The 19,801-nt window shown below is 42.4% G+C and overlaps 1 protein-coding gene across 8 annotated transcripts in view; it reads left to right on the forward strand.

Annotated features, from left to right (window-relative positions):
* The first annotated feature begins 10,142 nt into the window (after positions 1-10,142).
* PRDM5 (PR/SET domain 5) overlaps positions 10,143-19,801 on the forward strand; it is a 255,174-nt gene continuing 245,515 nt past the window's right edge. The window contains exon 1 of one of the 8 annotated variants that reach the window (XM_027543714.1): positions 10,143-10,410. In XM_027543714.1, coding sequence (XP_027399515.1) covers positions 10,318-10,410 — 93 coding nt within the window. In that variant the 5' untranslated portion in view covers positions 10,143-10,317. Of the gene's footprint in view, positions 10,411-10,626; positions 10,919-19,801 lie in introns of those variants that run through there. The other 7 variants (XM_027543706.1, XM_027543709.1, XM_027543711.1 and 4 more) reach the window with 7 other exon arrangements.

The raw sequence follows: 19,801 nt of genomic DNA on the forward strand, positions 1-19,801 counted from the left end.
TTGTGTTTCTTCCAGTCCAGCGTTTCTCATGATGTACTCTGCATATAAGTTAAATAAACAGGGTGACAATATACAGCCTTGACGTACTCCTTTTCCTATTTGGAACCAGTCTGTTGTTCCATGTCCAGTTCTAACTGTTGTTTCCTGACCTGCATACAAATTTCTCAAGAGGCAGATCAGGTGGTCTGGTATTCCCATCTCTTTCAGAATTTTCCACAGTTTATTGTGATCCACGCAGTCAAAGGCTTTGGCATACCCAATAAAGCAGAAATAGATGTTTTTCTGGAACTCTCTTGCTTTTTCCACCTTCTTTCTAAATTCCATATATATGCGTTAGTATACTGTATTGGTGTTTTTCTTTCTGGCTTACTTCACTCTGTATAATAGGCTCCAGTTTCATCCACCTCATTAGAACTGATTCAAATTCTTTTTAATGGCTAAGTATTATTCCATTGTGTATATGTACCACAGCTTTCTCATCCATTCATCTGCTGATGGACATCTAGGTTGCTTCCATGTCCTGGCTATTATAAACAGTGCTGTGATGAACACTGGGGTACACATGTCTCTTTCAATTCTGGTTTCCTCAGTGTGTATGCCCAGCAGTGGGATTGCTGGGTCATATGGCAGTTCTATCTCCATTTTTTAAGGGATGGCCACACTGTTCTCCATAGTGGCTGTACTAGTTTGCCTTCCCACAAACAGTGTAAGAGGGTTCCCTTTTCTCTACATCCTCTCCAGCATTTATTGCTTGTAGACTTTTGGATAGCAGTCATTCTGACTGGTGTGAAATGGTACCTCATTGTGGTTTTGATTTGCATGTCTCTGATAATGAGTGATGTTGAGCATCTTTTCATGTGTTTGTTAGCCATCTGTATGTCTTCTTTGGAGAAATGTCTGTTTAGTTCTTTGGCCCATTTTTTGATTGGGTCGTTTATTTTTCTGGAATTGAGTTGCAGGAGTTGCTTGTATATTTTTGAGATTAATTCTTTGTCAGTTGCTTCGTTTGCTATTATTTTCTCCCATTCTGAAAGCTGTCTTTTCACCTTGCTTACAGTTTCCTTTGTTGTGCAAAAGCTTTTAAGTTTAATTAGGTTCCATTTGTTTATTTTTGCTTTTATTTCCAATACTCTGGGAGGTGGTATAATGATTTTAAAGATTTATTTTTAAAATGGATGACACATAATTTGAGCTAAAGATCGAAGAATTTATGAAGTTCTAAATAATTGGGACTATAACCAAGAACTTCAAACTGACAAAATATATTTGACACAATTTAACTACTGGTGGGTTTATTTTCGTGTTTCCCAGGCAGTGTTAGTGGTAAAGAATCTGCCTGCCAATGCAGGAGACATGAGGTTTGATTCCTGGGTCGGGAAGATGACCTGGAGAAGGGCATGGCAACCCCTCACTCCAGTATTCTTTCCTGGAGAATCCCATGGATAGAGGAGCCTGGCTGGTTGCTGTCCACAGGGTCGCAAAGAGTTGGACATGACTGAAGCGACTTAGCACACATGCATGCAGGTTTATTTTCTCCTCCTTTGAGAGACAAAAGGGATCCATGAGCCCAGGGAAGAAAAAGTTTTCTACAAGCTCTCATTAGGAATTTTCACAATACATCTTGTCTCTGTGGAAGCAGTATTGTCTTATAGGCAGTGTTATACAGATGGACAGGGAGGCCTGATGTGCTGCAGTCCATGGGGTCGCAAAGAGTCGGACATGATTGAGCAACTGAACTGAACTGAACTGAATGCCTACCGACAGCTGTTTGATTATTAATCAACCTTGGAAAGATCTTGCTGGTGGGATTCAGTGAGGGTTTTTTCCTTTAAACCTTCATGGAAACAGGGAGTTTGACTCCAAAAATAGTTTATTTAACTCTTTCTAGCAATTAAATGCTCAAAAAAAAAAAAAAGAAAAAAGACATCCTTCTTGCCCTGAAAGGATGATTGAGTCTGCCACGTGCCAGTAGAAGTTCATAGACTCACTTCTGTGTAATTCTAGCAAACTCCAGATGGTTTGTTGAAAAACACTGAAGTACAGCTATGAGGCTTAGTTCTGATCCATGATGATAATAACTTCCATTTATTTTGAAACTATTTTGTGCTTGGGTCTCTGCAAAGTAGGCATTGTCAGCATCATTGTTCAGACAAGGAAGTAGAGTTTTCCAGGGGTTATTAACTTTTCCTATGGTCTCTTGTTAGTATGTCTCAGATATGTGGTTCAAAACTCCATATTTCCTGATTCAAAAATTCTTGCTGTCTCCCTGGCTCCTCACTACTCCAGCGGAGAGACTGGAAGCTCTTCTAACAGGAAGGGAGTTCCCCATGGTAGGAGCAATGGAGGGACAATCTTCTGGCAGTTCTGTCTGGAGGAAGAGGTTTCCAGAAGCTATTTTTGTGGGTAGCCGATATAATTTAGCACAAACTCTGGCATGATCTGTGTGATTTTTTTTTTTTAAGTCTTTTTACTTCCTTTGGGCCTAAGGTTCTTTGTGGCAAAATTTTGCAGAAACATTCAGAAATGATGATTTGAGGAATCAGCATGATGCCAATCTTTTATTCGCAGCTGCCTAGTGGCCTTTTACAAAGAGAAACGTACAATAACTGAATTCCTCAGGCAGAGAGAACAGCAGTGCAAAGACTGGCTAGATTATAGTTCATGGAGGAAACATTTGACCCCATGGTATAAGTGTTGTTTTTACTTTATTTATTTACTTTTGGTATCTTTTCTCTAGAGAATACACCTGTCACATAGCCAGAAGTCTTCCAATTTGGTTTTCTGTATGTTCACAAGTTTTTTTACAACAAAGATTTTAAATTACCTTTAGGGCAAGCAGTCTTAGTAACTTGCAGAAAAAAAAAAAACATTGTTTCTTATTTCAGTCATATCTACCATTTAAATATTATACTTCACAACTTAGGTTTGGATATAAAAGCTTAAGATCTACGGACCTATTTCAGCAACAGAAGATTCTGTTGATGTGTTAGAAATAAATGATACTCATATTCCATTGCTAGTTACAAAGACTTTGAAGCAGGTAAACCAATGTTGATGAACATTATTTTCTTCAATTCACCCAAAATGCTAAGAAAAATAACATATACTTCATTCATATGTAAATTTATGTTACGATGGTTCAGTTCAGTTCAGTCCCTCAGTCGTGTCCAACTTTTTGCGACCCCACGAATCGCAGCACGCCAGGCCTCCCTGTCCATCACCAACTCCCGGAGTTCACCCAGCCTCATATCAGTCAGTGATGCCATCCAGCCATCTCATCCTCTGTCGTCCCCTTCTCCTCCTGCCCCCAATCCCTCCCAGCATCAGAGTCTTTTCCAATGAGTCAACTCTTCGCATGAGGTGGCCAAAGTACTGGCGTTTCAGCTTTAGCATCATTCCTTCCAAGAAATCTCAGGGTTGATCTCCTTCAGAATGGACTGGTTGGATCTCCTTGCAGTCCAAGGGACTCTCAAGAGTCTTCTCCAACACCACAGCTCAAAAACATCAATTCTTCGGTGCTCAGCTTTCTTCACAGTCCAACTCTCACATCCATACATGACCACTGGAAAAACCATAGCCTTGACTAGACGGACCTTTGTTGGCAAAGTAATGTCTCTGCTTTTGAATATGCTATCTAGGTTGGTCATAACTTTCCTTCCAAGGAGTAACTGTCTTTTAATTTCATGGCTGCAGTCACCATCTGTAGTGATTTTGGAGACCAGAAAAATAAAGTCTGACACTGTTTCCACTGTTTCCCCATCTATTTCCCATGAAGTGATGGGACCAGATGCCATGATCTTCGTTTTCTGAATGTTGAGCTTTAAGCCAACTTTTCACTCTCCACTTTCACTTTCATTAAGGGGCTTTTTAGTTCCTCTTCGCTTTCTGCCATGAGGGTGGTGTCATCTGCATATCTGAGGTTACTGATATTTCTCCCAGTAATCTTGATTCCAGCTATGGTACTTGGCTGCAAAAGGAAACAACAGTGGAAATTCTAAAATTAATGATCTTCAAACAATATTAATTTGCCATGACTGCATTAATACTTAGCATAACAAGATAGAGTTAGAAGCTTACCTCTCTGATGATGAAATACTATGTGAAACATCAATCTGGCAAATCTAAGAAGAGACAACGGGCAGAGGAGGAGGCCTTATGGAGACCCCAATTCAGTAGGGAATTACGTCATCAGTTGCGTATGCTCCCCTTCTTACTGAGAGGTCACCAAGACATCAGGACTCAGATGTGATCTTTATTTTAAATTAACATTTTGTACAGAAGAAGTTGATTTTTGCCTCCATACTAAAGAGTTAGTAAGCATTATAATAATAATTATTATGTTTACTCCCTGCATTATATCAGAGAGTTTACAGAAAATAATCAGTTAAACTAAGTTCCTCCTTACTCATTTGAATGGTGTATTAAGGTGACCCACCTATTTTTAACAATGTTTCAGTAACAATTTTATTTTAGCAAGGGGAAAGGGAAACCAGTAGAACAAATTGAGTGGCTCTGACAAACGTAAGAGCATTGGTATTTCTTTTTGGTTAATTATTGATTCTTTTAAATCTTATTTCTGTGGATTAAAAATTTGTGGATGAGCTAGGCTGTGGTTATGAACTGGCTAATCCTCAAAATATCTGTCAGGTTCAGAGAAATGTTTCATAAAAGCAGGGTCTTAGAGTCCTCTCTGACTAGAGATATCCCTTGGAGAATCACATAACTCTGTCTTTTCTTGGACGCAGTCACTTGGATCGAATAGGAACATCTGAGCGCAGGGTAACTATTTACTTGACCTTGGCCAGATTTTCTGCTCAGATCTAGAGGCGATGGAGGAGAATTGGAAAGGAGATATGAAAGAGAAGAGAAAGAGGGAGAGATCTGTTTGTTCTGGAGGTGCTTGTGTATGTGTGTGTGCGAGTGTGTGTGTGCACGTGGGCGCTCAGTGGCTCAGTTGGGTCTGATTCTTTGCCACCCTATAGACTTTGGCCAACAGGTTCCTCTGTCCATGGGATTTTCCCAGCAAGAACACTGGAGTGGGTTGCCATTTCCTCCTCCAGGAGGGTCTTCCTGACCCAGGGATCGAACCTGTGTCTCCTGCGTTGCAGGCAGATTCTTTACCACTGGGAAGCCCAGAGGTGCTACTAAGCCTCACTAGAGAGTGAGTCAGACTGAATCAGCTGGAGATAAGATCAAGGACATTGGAATCAGCCAGTTCTGAGTGTTTTTTTTTTTTTTTTTAACCTCCAACACTTCATGGGTGCATGAAATTGAGTAAGATCAATTACCTATCTCTTGTGTATAAAATGGGGCTAATACATTTTCTTTGCAGGGCTGTTACGTTAGGGCTGTTTTAGATCTTTAAGATAATGAATAGAAAAAGCCTGGTCCAGTTTCTGGCATATAGTAGGAAATAATTATCCTTCTTGGTTTCACTTTCCATAACTGCTCCATGAATAGCATCTAACTTTGGGGGTGGCTGAGATGACCACTGATTTGTCCTTTGGCTTTTCTTTTTACAACATCACTCACTCCAGTCCCTACAACTTCTGGGTTTCTTCTAATCAAAGAATTTTATGATTCTTCTCTGGTACTGCATACAGATAAGAATTTTATGATTCTTCTCTGGTACTGCATACAAATCTTTGCTGTCATTATTCAAAATCGAGAGACTAAAGAAAATTTAATGGGCAGACATTTTCAGGTTTCAGTGTCATCTTTTCATGGCACTGTTGTTACTATGGAATCAATGCTATGGAAAGGATGGTTTCAGAGCAAGAATCCAGCAACCAATCTCTGCTGCTGCTGCTAAGTCACTTCAGTTGTGTCCGACTCTGTGTAACCCCATAGAAGGCAGCCCACCAGGCTCCCCTGTCCCTGGGATTCTCCAGGCAAGAACACTGGAGTGGGTTGCCATTTCCTTCTCCAATGCATGAAAGTGAAAAGTGAAAGTGAAGTCACTCAGTTGTATCCGACTCGTAGTGACCCCAGACTCGTAGGACTGCAGCCTACCAGGCTCCTCCGTCCATGGGATTTTCCAGGCAGGAGTACTGGAGTGGGGTGCCATTGCCTTCTCTGAACCAATCTCTAGATTTTATTTTTAAGATTTTTTTCTTTCTTCCTTTTTTTTGAGTCACAAAAAAATATATCTTTATTCTTTTCTGCTCAAGCAACTTGGTTTTATAGTCATTCACTACAATCCTTTTGACTCTAAGAAGACAAAAGATAAACAAACTTCTGCATTTTTTTCTATCAGGCTTTTAATCTATCATGAGAGTTGGTAACAGTAATTAATAACTGAGACACAATGAAAAGATTTTATAGTATGTGTAGTAAAATAATTAACTATTACAGAATTATAATTTCAGTCTCCCCCCTGTAGTATAAGAACAAGACCTGCACCAGTATACAAATTTGAATTAAAAAACTAGAGCTTGATTTAGGCATACCAATGAAAAAAATGTCCTCTAAAAACAAATGTGAAAGTAAGGAAAAACTTATTTGGAGTCATTTTTCTTGTGTCAAGATTGTGTAATATTTTCTAGAATAAGTAAATCAGGTACATGGTAGTAGTTTCATGTCAATGTTTTGATTTTCTTATTTTTTTAAGACTGGATTTAAACTCTTGATATAAAGCAGACTTTTAATTTCCCATTTTTCAAAGACAATATTGAAAGATCATCTTCTAGCTTCAAAAGCTTAAAGAAATGACTCATTCTACCACTACTGTCTTAAGGGCTTCAAAATCAAATTTCCGGTCAGTATTGTTCATTTTGATTTGGCAAATATGTATCCCTTTTTATGTGTTGTAAGATAGAGTATTTTTAAGAGCTTTTGTTTCTAGTTTCTATGTTTTACGTAGTAGATTTTCAGAAAAATCCAATAAATAGATAAAAAGAAGACTCCATCCTTTAATGAAATATACTGTTTGTGTTAGCTGTAACAAAATCTCTGATAGAGATTCATAGATGATCTGGAAAGTTTCTCATTTTATTAATCTCATTTATCTTTAAAAACTAATTTATTTTTTATTGCTTCCTAATTAATAAAGACAGCTACTTTCAGAAAGATGAGCATTCTCACGATGAAGACTTGGTTCCCCCAGAAACGTAGCAGCAATAAAATGGGAGCTATGCCAGAGTATGGGGCATCAGTGAATGAGGCTTATATCAGACTAAGTCCAGAAAACTTTTTTCTCTCTAGTAATCAGAAACCGTGGAAGCTTCTGTGCCCAAAGAGACATGGTAGAGCATTTGGCAGAGAACCCTGGGATGGCCTGAGGGTCAGGGCTGAAAGGCTGTGTGTGACAGGGACTGAGTGCCCCGGGGAGAGTGCCAGGGTCACCTCTGGATTGTGGTCTGGTTCCAGCTGGGCTGAACGGACTCCGGGAAAACCTACTTAGTCCAGATTCTTTGAGGAACAAACAACAAATGGATTCTTGGCTCACCATTGACTAATTAGAAAATCTTGGATTATCCTCAGAATTGACTTTTCAAAAACTATTTATTTTATTTATTATTTAATTATTTGGCTGCACCTGGTCTTCACAGCAGCACCCAGGGGATCTTTAGTACCCCAACCAAGGATTGAGTCTGGGCCCCCTGCATTGGAAGCACAGAGTCTTAGCCACTGGGCCACCAGGGAAGTCCCTCAGGGTTGACTTTTAATCAAGACATATTTATTAAACAATATCACATGCTTCAAGGCCATCTAATTTCAAATTTCCCCCAAACTTCGTTTATTTATTGATATGTGTGTACTCAGTCGTGTCTGACTCTGTGACTCCATTGACTGTACCCTGCCAGGCTCCCCATTCCATGGAATTTCCCAGGCAAGAATCCTGGAGTGGGTAGCCATTTCCTCCCCCAGGGGAATCTTCTGAACCCAGGGACAGGGACTGAACCCCGCCCCCAGTCTCTGGCACTGGCTGGTGGATTTTTTTACTACTGTGCTATCTGGGAAGCCCAAGTTAATGCACAGAGCCCTATGAAAAGTTAGATATCTTCAACGGTAGGTCAAAGAGATCAGAACTCAGAGAATGATTAAGGCAATTGTTCTTCTCATCTCTAGCCACCTACCCTGCAGTATTTTTTTTTCTTCATAATTTATTTAATTCTTAAAAATTTCCCGGGAGGAGGGAGGAGGGTTCAGGATGGGGAACACATGTATACCTGTGGTGGATTCATTTTGATATTTGGCAAAACTAATACAATTATGTAAAGTTTAAAAATAAAATAAAATTAAAAAAAAATAAAACATACTCTGGACATTATAAAAAAAATTTCCAAATATCACTATTAACATGATTTTCTTCATGATGCTTTTTCAAAAACCTTTTTCTGAACTTTAATAAAAATTTCCTACTTAGGAAATTAGGACTCTTTATGTTCCAAAGTTTTCCTTAGCCTGGAAGACAGGAATCATTTCCACCTGTGTTGCTAAAAACAGGACTGCTGCTACTGCTAAGTTGCTTCAGTCGTGCCCGACTCTGTGCTACCCCATAGATAGCAGCCCACCAGGCTCCCCCGTCACTGGGATTCTCCAGGCAAGAACACTGGAGTGGGTTGCCATTTCCTCCTCCAATGCATGGAAGTGAAAAGTGAAAGTGAAGTCGCTCAGTCGTGTCCGACTGGTAGCGGTCCCATGGACTGCAGCCTACCAGGCTCCTCCGTCCATGGGATTTTCCAGGCAAGAGTACTGGAGTCGGGTGCCATTGCCTTCTCCGAAAAACATGACAACAGGCCCCAAATGGAGTTCCTTATACTAAATTCTCCATCAAAACTGAGACAATCCCAAATTTTGGCTCTCCTAGAAAATGGGAGCTTTGGCCAGCCAATAGGTAGATGCTTGATCAGCATTAGTTTAGGTGATATGCCTAATAGACCCCCACTATCACCTAAAAGAAAGATACCTTTCAATAGTCAATCCGTTTTTTGCCTGGTATGACTTCCTTGTTCCTAAGCCCTTCTGCTCATAAAAGCCTTTCATTTTGTATAGGTCCTCAGAGCTCCTTTCTTTCAGTCACAGTGGATGTTGGCTAAATCATGAATGGTTGAATAAAGCCGATAAGATATTTAAAATGTATTCGGATGAGTGTTTCTGAACAGTGTGCCTTTAATTTTGTCAAAGTTGTTATTATTTTATCGGTTTATAAGAAACAATACTTATTGAGAACATCGAATACTTTCAGAGAGAAGAACCCAGTACAGAAAATGATCAAGAATATCCAGAGAAATGAGTACAGAGATTCCAATTCTTCCTGAAGAAACAAACATCCTTTTGAAATTCTGAATGTCACTGCAGTATCTACTAACTTAATTAAAAACACTAAAAGACGACTTGTTAATTTACGGTTGAAATTCCAGATTCCATTGTTTGGTCACTCCCTTTTATTTCCCCCATCTTACATTTTGACTGAAAATCCATAATTGGCCTAGTGATTTTCCAGGCAGAGAAGACGCGGGGATAGTTTATCTTTGGAAGTGTAAGAAATTTCCAGGGATTAGGACACCACAAGAGAACTAATTTCAACTGGATTTAAATATTTCTTCAATTGTTCACAACAAATTTCGAGTTAACCTGAAATGGATTACTTGCAGGCTGCGTACACCCTCTTTTCTCTGAACGTTAATCAACGTATTTATTACTCCCTTAGGAGCTTAAGCCTCTGAAATAAGCATGACGTGGGGTCGCACAGAGTCGGACACGACTGAAGTGACTTAGCAGCAGCAGCAAACCAAAGATGCGGACCTCACAGATTAAAAGGGCTGAAATTTCAGGGACTGCTCTCAGTAGTTAGGCAGTAAGTATGCTCTCGGTCTGAAACTTGTAAAGTTGTTTTGGAGGATGGCCCCAGCTCTGTCAAGACCCATTTAGTTTTGCATCTGAAGAGTGTAAAATCCCCCGACTGGGAGCACTAGTTCAGAGTCGAACCCTAGAGGCCAGAGAAGGGCGGGCATGTAGCCCAGCTGGGCGCAGCGCGCGGGCGGGCGGCTCGGCTCCCCGGCCTCCGGGTTCGAGGCTCCGCGCCGCGCGCGGGTGCGGGCCGCTAACTTCGGGCCAATCAGCGCGCGGCGTCCCGCCCGCGGCGTCCCCGCGCCCCCGCGCCCGCCGTGGCAGCCGCGGCCTCTGCCGCTCGCGGCCGAGCCGGACCCGGGACGAGGAGGGGCTGGGCCGCGGGGGATCCTGGAGTCGGCGGGGAGGTGGGGATTCTGGGAGGGAGGCTCCATTTCCTCCTGCCCGCCGGCCTCTCCCCGCCGCCCCGGCACCCCAATTCCCCGGTGCCGGCGCTGAGGGCGGCGGCGGCGCGGCGGGAATATGCTGGGCATGTACGTGCCGGACAGGTTCTCCCTGAAGTCCTCCCGTGTTCAGGACGGCATGGGGCTCTACACGGCCCGCCGCGTGAGGAAGGTGGGTGACCCGGCGGGGGCCCGCGCGCGCCCGCTCCCGCCGCGCCGCGCGCCCCTCAGCCGCGCCCGCGGGCTCCGCGCGCGTCGCCTCTCTGCGGGAGCCCCGCGGGGAGCCGGGCCGGCGGGGCGGCTTCCGAGCCCCGCTCCTCCCGAGCCGGCGGCGCCACGTAGGTGCGGCAGGGCGCGCTCCGCCGCCGGCCGCCCGGCGGCAAGATGTCTTTCCTCCGCTGCAGGAAGTGGGGCGGGATGCTGCCTCCCTCCGCCTTGGCCCCGGCGGGGGGTTGTGTCCTGGCGCTGGCAGAGGCACGCGCGGGTGTCTGTCTCTCGGGCGCGCACGCAGCTCCGCCGCCTTTCTTGCTTCAGGATGTGGAAATGTGACCAGAGACGCCTCGCTTTCCCGGTAGGGATAGATGGGGGTGGGGGCGCTGCCCACAGCGCCGCGTTACCGCAGGCCTCAGCATCTCCTTCTGGCATCCAGCAGTTCTTCCCCTCTTTTCAAACTGTGTAATGTGAGTTCTGGGTGGTGCCCTCTAGATAATGTTTGAATCTCGGCCCCTTTCTCTCAGTTTTTCTGGATTTTTCTCCCTCTCTCCTTCCAGAAGTTTAGAGACACGTGAGTAGGACCAGCACATGGCAGTTCTCGTCAGGGAATGGCCTAGAAATGCTGGAGGTTGAAAGCAAACGCTTAGGAGGAGAGATTACGGGAAAATACCAAGCCTTTGTATCTGCTGAGACTGTTACAGCCGCTATTCCGGAGGATAGGTAATATCTGAAACCAAGGAGGCAGCGCTGAAGTGCGCAGGACAGTGAGAGCCAGCGTTTACTGAGCAGCTACTTGGTGCTAGGGTCCATACGTGTTACTGTATCTCTGTTGGTAGCTTCACTGGCGTAACACTCCTGCGAGAACAGTCTTAATCTGCGTGCAGGAGAGAAGAAAACAGAAGGACTTGGAGGTTACATTTCCTGCTGAGTTAGGCCGCGAAGCCCTTGCTTCTTGGTCCAAAGAAGCCCATGTTGTTTTCAGGTCGTTTTCTGCCATCTTCCCAGCACCAGTCACCCCAACTCTGTTAGGGGTGAGGTTTGGGCGAGAGCAGGTTTGTTCTGTGAAGGTGGGCTAACAGGAGCTTCGCAAGATGCGCCTGAGACACAGGGCTGTCTTTCATTTGAGCATGAGTTTTCCCCACCCGCTCACCTAAGGAGCAGGTGAAGGAAGGTGCACAGGTGCTTCAGAAGGCCTTCACTGACAGCAGGGCCTGTAAGCAACACCCAGGGTAAACTTGGGAGCGATAAACCCCCTGTTTACTCTTTTAAATAGGAGAGTGGGAGAATGCTCCAAGGTGAAAAGCAGGTGTCAGCGCTTTATCTGGATAGGTGTTTTTGCTAAAATGGTACACTTCTGCTCTTTCACAGAAGTTGAGATTCTGTTTTTAATTTTCTCACAAGACATGAAAATTCCCAAGTGGATTTTTCTTGAAGGTCTCAGGACTGAATGTAAATACTTAAAAAGCATAGTTCTTAAACATTAGTTTAACGGTGGTGGTTTAGTTGCTAAGTCGTGTCCAACTCTTGCGACCCCATGGACTGTAGCCCACCAGGCTCCTCTCTTCATGGGATTTTCCAGGCAATAATACTGGAGTGGGTTGCCATTTCTTTCTCCAGGGGATCTTCCCAACCCAGGGATCTAGTAATACACTAAAATTGTAGAAATATTAGAGTTACTAAATTATTCTTATTTTGCGGTACTAAGATTTATAGAAAGAGCTGGCTGATATATGTTCTTTTGATATTTTTATTCCAAATTATGTTTCCAAGAATTGTTATTTGGAAGTTTTAAATTATTTTGTGGTGTAGAGTGAACAGCTCCCAAAATTATATATTACTGCATTTTATTACTGCAGTACTTACTGATGTTTTCTTGGTTTATGTAACTTCAACATGTAAAACACATGGTTTCATGTAGGTCATAACTAGAATTCTTAGCCTGTATTTCAAGTGAATCTGCAGATGTTTGCAATAAGTTCAAATGATATACTGTTAGTGACAAAGTTTAGTTGTCATCACAAGATACTCAGTCATAAGGTAATTGATCATGGGCAAGTTTATTGATGCCAAAAATGACCTTGTAGGTTTCAGCTCCTTTGCCTTCCAAAAACAGGTCTAAAGCTGAAGCTGAATGGCAGATTTTAGCTGTGCTGTAAAGCTAAAGCTGAATATCGGTGCATCCCTTACTTGTTTAAATACACTTTCCTGATGCTTAAATATGTTTCAGGTTACCTTGTACTAGGTGGAACTCTGGCCTCAGATCTTAAGGATCTGAGAAAAAATATTTTAGCAGCTATATTAAGGATCTTACGTAAAAGTCTTTTGTTCTTTATTCTGAATAAATTTTGGAATCTCATTTTAGGTTTTAAGTTGGAAGTTATAGATGTTTTAGTACACTTTTATAACATGTATACTTGCATGTTATTATTGCCAAATTCAGACTTATATTGAAGAAAGTAGGGAAAACCACTAGACCATTCAGGTATGACCTAAATGAAATCCCTTATGATTATACAGTGGAAGTGAGAATAGAATCAAGGGATTAGATCTGATAGAGTGCCTAAAGAACGTATGGATGGAGGTTCGTGACACTGTACAGGAGACAGGGATCAAGACCATCCCCAAGAAAAAGAAATGCAAAAAAGCAAAATGGCTGTCTGAGGAGGCCTTACAAATAGTTCTGGAAAGAAGAGAAGCAAAAAGCAAAGGGAAAAAGGAAAGATATACCCATTTGATTGGAGAAGGAAATGGCAACCCACTCCAGTATTCTTGCCTGGAGAATCCCAGGGACAGGGGAGCCTGGTGGGCTGCTGTCTATGGGGTCGCACAGAGTCGGACACGACTGAAGTGACTTAGCAGCAGCATACCATTTGAATGCAGAGTTCCAAAGAATAGCAAGGAGAGATAAGAAAGCCTTCCTCAGTGATCAGTGCAAAGAAATAGAGGAAAATAATAGAATGGCAAAGACTAGAGATCTCTTCAGGAAAATTAGAGATACCAAGGGAACACTTCATGGAAAGATGGGCTGAATAAAGGACAGAAATGGTATGGACCTAACAGAAGCAGAATATATAAAGAAGAGGTGGCAAGAATACACAGAAGAACTATACAAAAAAGATCTTCATGACCCAGATAATGATGATAGTGTGATCACTCACCTAGAGCCAGACATCCTGGATTGTGAAGTCAATTGGGCCTTAGGAAGCATCACTATGAACAAAGATAGTGGAGGTGATGGAATTCCAGTTGAGCTATTTCAAATCCTAAAAGATGATGCTGTGTAAGTGCTGCACTCAATATGCCAGCAAATTTGGAAAACTCAGCAGTGGCCACAGGACTGGAAAAGGCCAGTGTTCGTTCCAGTTCCAAAGAAAGGCAATGCCAAAGAATGTTCAAACTACCACACAATTGGACTTAACTCACACACTAGTAAAGTACTGCTCAACATTCTTCAAGCCAGGCTTCAGCAATATGTGAATTGTGAACTTCCAGATGTTCAAGCTGGTTTTAGAAAAGGCAGGAGAACCAGAGTTCAAATTGCCAATATCCATTGGATCATCAAAAAAAAAAACCGAGAGAGTTCCAGAAAAACATCTATTTCTGCTTTATTGAGTATGCCAAAGCCTTTGACTGTGTGGATCACCACAAACTGGAAAATTCTTCAAGTGATGGGAATACAAGACCGCCTGACCTGGCTCTTGAGAAATCTGTATGCAGGTCAGGAAGCAACTGACATGTTAGAACTGGACATGGAACAACAGACTGGTTCCAAATAGGGAAAGGAGTATGTCAAGGCTGTATATTGTCACCTGATTATTTAACTTATATGCAGAGTACATCATAAGAAACACTGGGCTGGATGAAGCACAAGCTGGAATCATGAGACATACTGCCAGAAGAAATATCAGTAACCTCAGATGTGCAGATGACACCACCCTTATGGGAGAAAGCAAAGAAGAATTAAAGAGCTTCTTGATGAAAGTGAAAGAGGAGAGTTAAAAAGCTGGCTTAAAGTTCAACATTCGGAAAACTAAGAGCATGGCATCCAGTCCTATCACTTCATGGCAAATAGATGGGGAAACAGTGGAAACAGTGACAGGCTTTTATTTTCTTGGGCTCCAGAATCACTGCAGATGGTGACTACAGCCATGAAGTTAAAAGACGCTTTCTCCTTGTATGAAAATCTATTACCAACCTAGACAGCATATTCAAAAGCAGAGACATTCCTTTGCCAACAAAGATCCGTCTAGTCAGTTCAGTTCAGTCGCTCAGTCGTGTCTGACTCTTTGCGACCCCATGAATTGCAGCATGCCAGGCCTCCCTGTCCATCACCAACTCCCAGAGTTCACCCAAACTCATGTCCATCGAGTCAGTGATGCCATCCAGCCATCTCATCCTCTGTCATCCCCTTCTCCTCCTGCCCCCAATCCCTCCCGGCATCAGGGTCTTTTCCATTGAGTCAACTCTTCACATGAGGTGGCCAAAGTATTGGAGTTTCAGCCTCAGCATCAGTCCTTCCAATGAACACCCAGGACTGGTCTACTTTAGGATGGACTGGTTGGATCTCCTTGCAGTCCAAGGGACTCTCAAGAGTCTTCTCCAACACTGCAGTTCAAAAGCATCAATTCTTTGGCACTCAGCTTTCTTCACAGTCCAGCTCTCACATCCATACATGACCACTGGAAAAACCATACCTTGACTAGACAGACTTTGTTGGCAAAGTAATGTCTCTACTTTTCAATATGCTATCTAGGTTGGTCATAACTTTTCTTCCAGGGAGTAAGCGTCTTTCATTTCATGGCTGCAATCACCATCTGCAGTGATTTTGGAGCCCCCCAAAATAAAGTCAGTCACTGTTTCCACTGTTTCCCCATCTATTTCCCATGAAGTGATGGGACCAGATGCCACGATCTTCGTTTTCTGAATGTTGAGCTTTAAGCCACCTTTTTCACTCTCCTCTTTCATTTTCTTTTTTTTTTTTAATTTGAAGATATCAAATTAAAAAAAATAAAATAAAATATCCTCTTTCATTTTCATCAAGAGGCTTTTGGCTATGGTTTTTCCAGCAGTCATATATGGATGTGAGACTTGGAGTCTAAAGAAAGCTGAGCGCTGGAGAATTGATGCTTTTGAACTGTGGTGTTGGAGAAGACTCTTGAGAGTCCCTTGGACTGCAAGGAGATCCAACCAGTCCATCCTAAAGGAAATCATTCCTGAATATTCATTGGAAGGACTGATGCTGAAGCTGAAACTCCAGTACTTTGGCCACTTGATTCGAGAACTGACTCATTTGTAAAGACCCTAATGATGGGGAAGATTGAAGGCTGGAGCAGAAGGGGATGACAGAGGATGAGATGGTTGCATGGCATCACTGACTTAACGGACATGATTTTGAGTAAACTCCGGAAGTTGGTGATGGACAGGGAGGCCTGCTGTGCTGCAGTCCATGGGGTCACAAAGAGTTGGATATGCCGAGCAACTGAACTGAACCTATGCTTGCATAATAATTGTTATTTTTTGAAAAATTGCAATTTAAGTCGTGTTGATTTCAGAGAATCTTATTGTAGACCTGTACTGATCTTGGGCGATTTTGCTAGGCTTCTACTCGCAGTGCATCCATCATACTGATCTGGAATTCCCTTACCAGTTGGATCCGTTAATCCTTTTCTAGACCCATCCCTTTTTGTGTGGTGTTTCTAGAGTTGGGGGGGGGGGGTTGGGGGAGGGTCTCTGCAGTCAAGTCACCTAATACCCTGGTTCCACCTTTGTTCTCCTAGGTTTTTCCTTGGCAGATATCTTGTTTTTGTAGGCTTGGTACTGCTGCTGTTGCTGTCTGCATGCCCCCACCTCCCCCCCCTTTTTTTTGTTATAAAGTTTATAAAATGACAAGAAGAAGAAATGGAAGGGACTTCTTTTTCTTTTTTGGCCATTATGGAGTGCCCTTTCCTTTTCTTCTTCTTGTTTATTCGCTAGGTCGTGTCCCACTCTTTTGCCACTCCATGGAGAGTAGCCTACCAGGCTCCTCTGTCCATGGGATTTCCCAGGCAAGAATACTGGAGTGGGTTGCCATTTCCTTCTCCAGAATATCTTTCAGACCTGGGGATTGAACCTGTGTCTCCTGCTTGGCAAGCATATTCTTTACTACTGAGCCACCTGGAAAGCCCCTTTTCTTACCATTATGGAAATTAGAAATTGAATGAAGAGAGGGTCATTTATTAGATGTTTCTATGTGAGCCATTATTGCTTTTGAGGGAAAGAATGGATGTGAGTCTGTTGGAGAGTTCTAGAGTAGAAAAAAGAGGCCTGAGTTCATTCACACTTGTACTCATTGCAGTTTTCTAATGAAAAGTGTAATAAGAAAAAGTAAATTTAACACTTTAGCTTGCCAGACCCTGTTCTAAGTGCTTGTCAAGTGTTAATCTCATGAACAGTTTGATCTTGCAAAAAAGATGTAAAATTCTAAGTTACTATGCAGATTAAAGTTAATGTTAGGTATTCAAAGCTAATATAGTAAGTAAACATACAATTAAAAGTTATGTTAACAACTCACTGCAATGCATTTTTTATATCATGACTATATTTTCCATTGCTAGATTATGTGATTAACCAGAGAGTGGTGTGTTTGATTTTGTGTTTGTACTCAAAAAGTGGAAAGGTAAATAATATTTCTTTGGCTCTCAGATTCTGTGATTTTATGCAAAGGGTTAGAGTAGCAAATGTACCACTACGAGTCTTTGTTTCCTTGAGGTTTGTTGCAAGCTGTTGATTTTCCTTTCTTCCCTTCTGATTTTCAGTCATTTAATCTTTCAGTTGTGGCAGGCACTGTGCTAGGTCTTGGGGATATGTAAGTTGGCAGAAAAGGCAAGGTCTTTGTTCATATGGAGCTTGTTTTCTTGTGTGGGAAGAGAGGCAGTAAGCAGGTACAGAAGGGAAGTTTCCAAAATAATTACAGCATATGTTAAGTGAAAACTGAAAACAGGATGATGCATTAGGGAGTGAATAGAGGTGGAGCCTCCTCCTTTAGGCATGCTGGCAGGGAAGACCTCTCAGAGGAGGTGACATCTGCATGAACATGAAGGAGCTGAGCTAGCTAGAAGAATATGCAGGGAAATATGCAAGTGAGCCTAAACTAGGGTCGAACTGAGGATGGAGGAAATTATTTGGCTTCGAGGTATAGTTTAGAGGTTAAAATAAAACCAACTAGAATCTTCCAATGGGTTGAATGAGGCTCATCATCGAAGGAGAATCTAGGATGACTGTTTTTGGCTTGACCAGTTGGTGCCAACTTTTCTTGGTGCCATTTGCTCTCATGTGATGTCTACTATGTTGGAAATGGTACTTTCAGTTGTAGAATACGTTGGTAAAAGTACGTCAAAAGCAACCAACCCTGGCTAAGCATTGAATTAAAATAGGACAGTGCACTAAGCAGCATTGATAAAAAGAATTTCTTTTTCCATACTCTGGGACTTACAGCCTTGTTGGGAAAATGGAAATACAGTACAGAATTTTAAAAAATACATTTTTTATGTATCAGATGTCCAAATTTACACTGTTTGTATGGATTGATTTTGCTGGGCACTGCTTTAGGCAACAGAATTACAGAATTACAGTAATTTTTAGTTTGGAAGAGGAGAATGGAGCTGGAGGAATCAAGCTTCCTGACTTCAGATTATACTACAAAGCTACAGTCATCAAGACAGTATGGTACTGGCACAAAAACAGAAATATATACCAATGGAACAAGATAGAAAGCCCAGAGATAAACCCATGCACTTATGGGTACCTTATTTATGACAAAGGAGACAAGAATATACAATGGGGCAAAGATAGCCTCTTCAATAAATGGTAGTGGGAAAACTGGACAGCTACATGTAAAAGAATGAAATTAGAACACTTCCTAACACCATGCTTCTGCTGCTGCCAAGTTGCTTCAGTCGTGTCCGACTCTTCGCGGCCCCATAGATGGCAGCCCACCAGGCTCCTCCGTTCCTGGAATTCTCCAGGCAGGAATACTAAAGTGGGTTGCCATTTCCTTCTCCAATGCATGAAAGTGAAAAGTGAAAGTGAAGTCACTCAGTCGTGTCTGACTCTTCGCGACGCCATGGGCTGTAGCCTACCAGGCTCCTCCGTCCATGGGATTTTCAGGCAAGCGTACTGGAGTGAGTTGCCATTTCCTTCTCCTTCTAACACCATACACAAAGATAAAATGGATTAATGACCTAAATGTATGACCAGAAACTATAAAAATCTTAGAGGAAAATATAGGCAGAACACTCAATGACATAAATCAAAGCAAGATCCTCTATGACCCACTTCCTAGAGTAACGGAAATAAAAACAAAAGTAAAGAAGTGGGACCTGATTAAAAGCTTTTGCACAGCAAAGGAAACTATAAGCAAGGTGAAAAGACAGCCCTCAGAATGGAAGAAAATAATAGCAAATGAAACAACTGACAAAGGTTTAATTTCCAAAATATACAAACAACTCATACAACTCAATACCAGAAAAACAAACAACCCAATCTTTCTCCCCCAAAAAGTGGGAGAAAGACCTATACAGACATTTCTGCAAAGAAGACATACGGATTGCTTCATGGGAAGAAGCTCAACATTGATCATTATTAGAGAAATCCAAGTCAAAACTACAATGAGATATCACCTCACACTGGTCAGAATGGCCCTCATCAAAAAGTCTACAAACAATAAATGCTGGAAAGGGTGTGGGGAAAAGGGAATACTCTTGCACTGTTGGTGAGAATGTAAATTGATACAGCCACTATGGAGGATGGTATGGAGAGTCCTTAAAAACTAGGAATAAAACCATTGTATGACCCAGCAATCCGACTCCTAGGCATATACCCTGCTGCTGCTGCTGCTGCTGCTGCTGCTAAGTTGCTTCAGTCGTGTCCGACTCTGTGTGACCCCATAGAAGGCAGCCCACCAGGCTCCCCCGTCCCTGGGATTCTCCAGGCAAGAACACTGGAGTGGGTTGCCATTTCCTTCTCCAATGCATGAAAGTGAAAAGTGAAAGGGAAGTCACTTAGTCGTGTCTGACTCTTAATGACCCCACGGACTGCAGCCCACCAGGCTCCGCCACCCGTGGGATTTTCCAGGCAAGAATACTGGAGTGAGGTGCCATTGCCTTCTCCGAGGCACATACCCTGAGGAAACCAAAATTGGAAGAGACACATGTATCCCATTTTTCATTGCTGCACTATTTACAATAGCTAGAACGTGGGAGCAACCTAGATGTCCATCAGCAGATGAATGGATAAAGAGGTTGTGGTATATATACACAATGGAATAGTATGCAGCCATAAAAGGAACGCATTTGAGTCAGTTCTAATGAGGT

This window comes from Bos indicus x Bos taurus, chromosome 6 (genome assembly GCF_003369695.1).
Source record: "Bos indicus x Bos taurus breed Angus x Brahman F1 hybrid chromosome 6, Bos_hybrid_MaternalHap_v2.0, whole genome shotgun sequence".
In the NCBI taxonomy this organism is placed as follows: domain Eukaryota; kingdom Metazoa; phylum Chordata; class Mammalia; order Artiodactyla; family Bovidae; genus Bos; species Bos indicus x Bos taurus.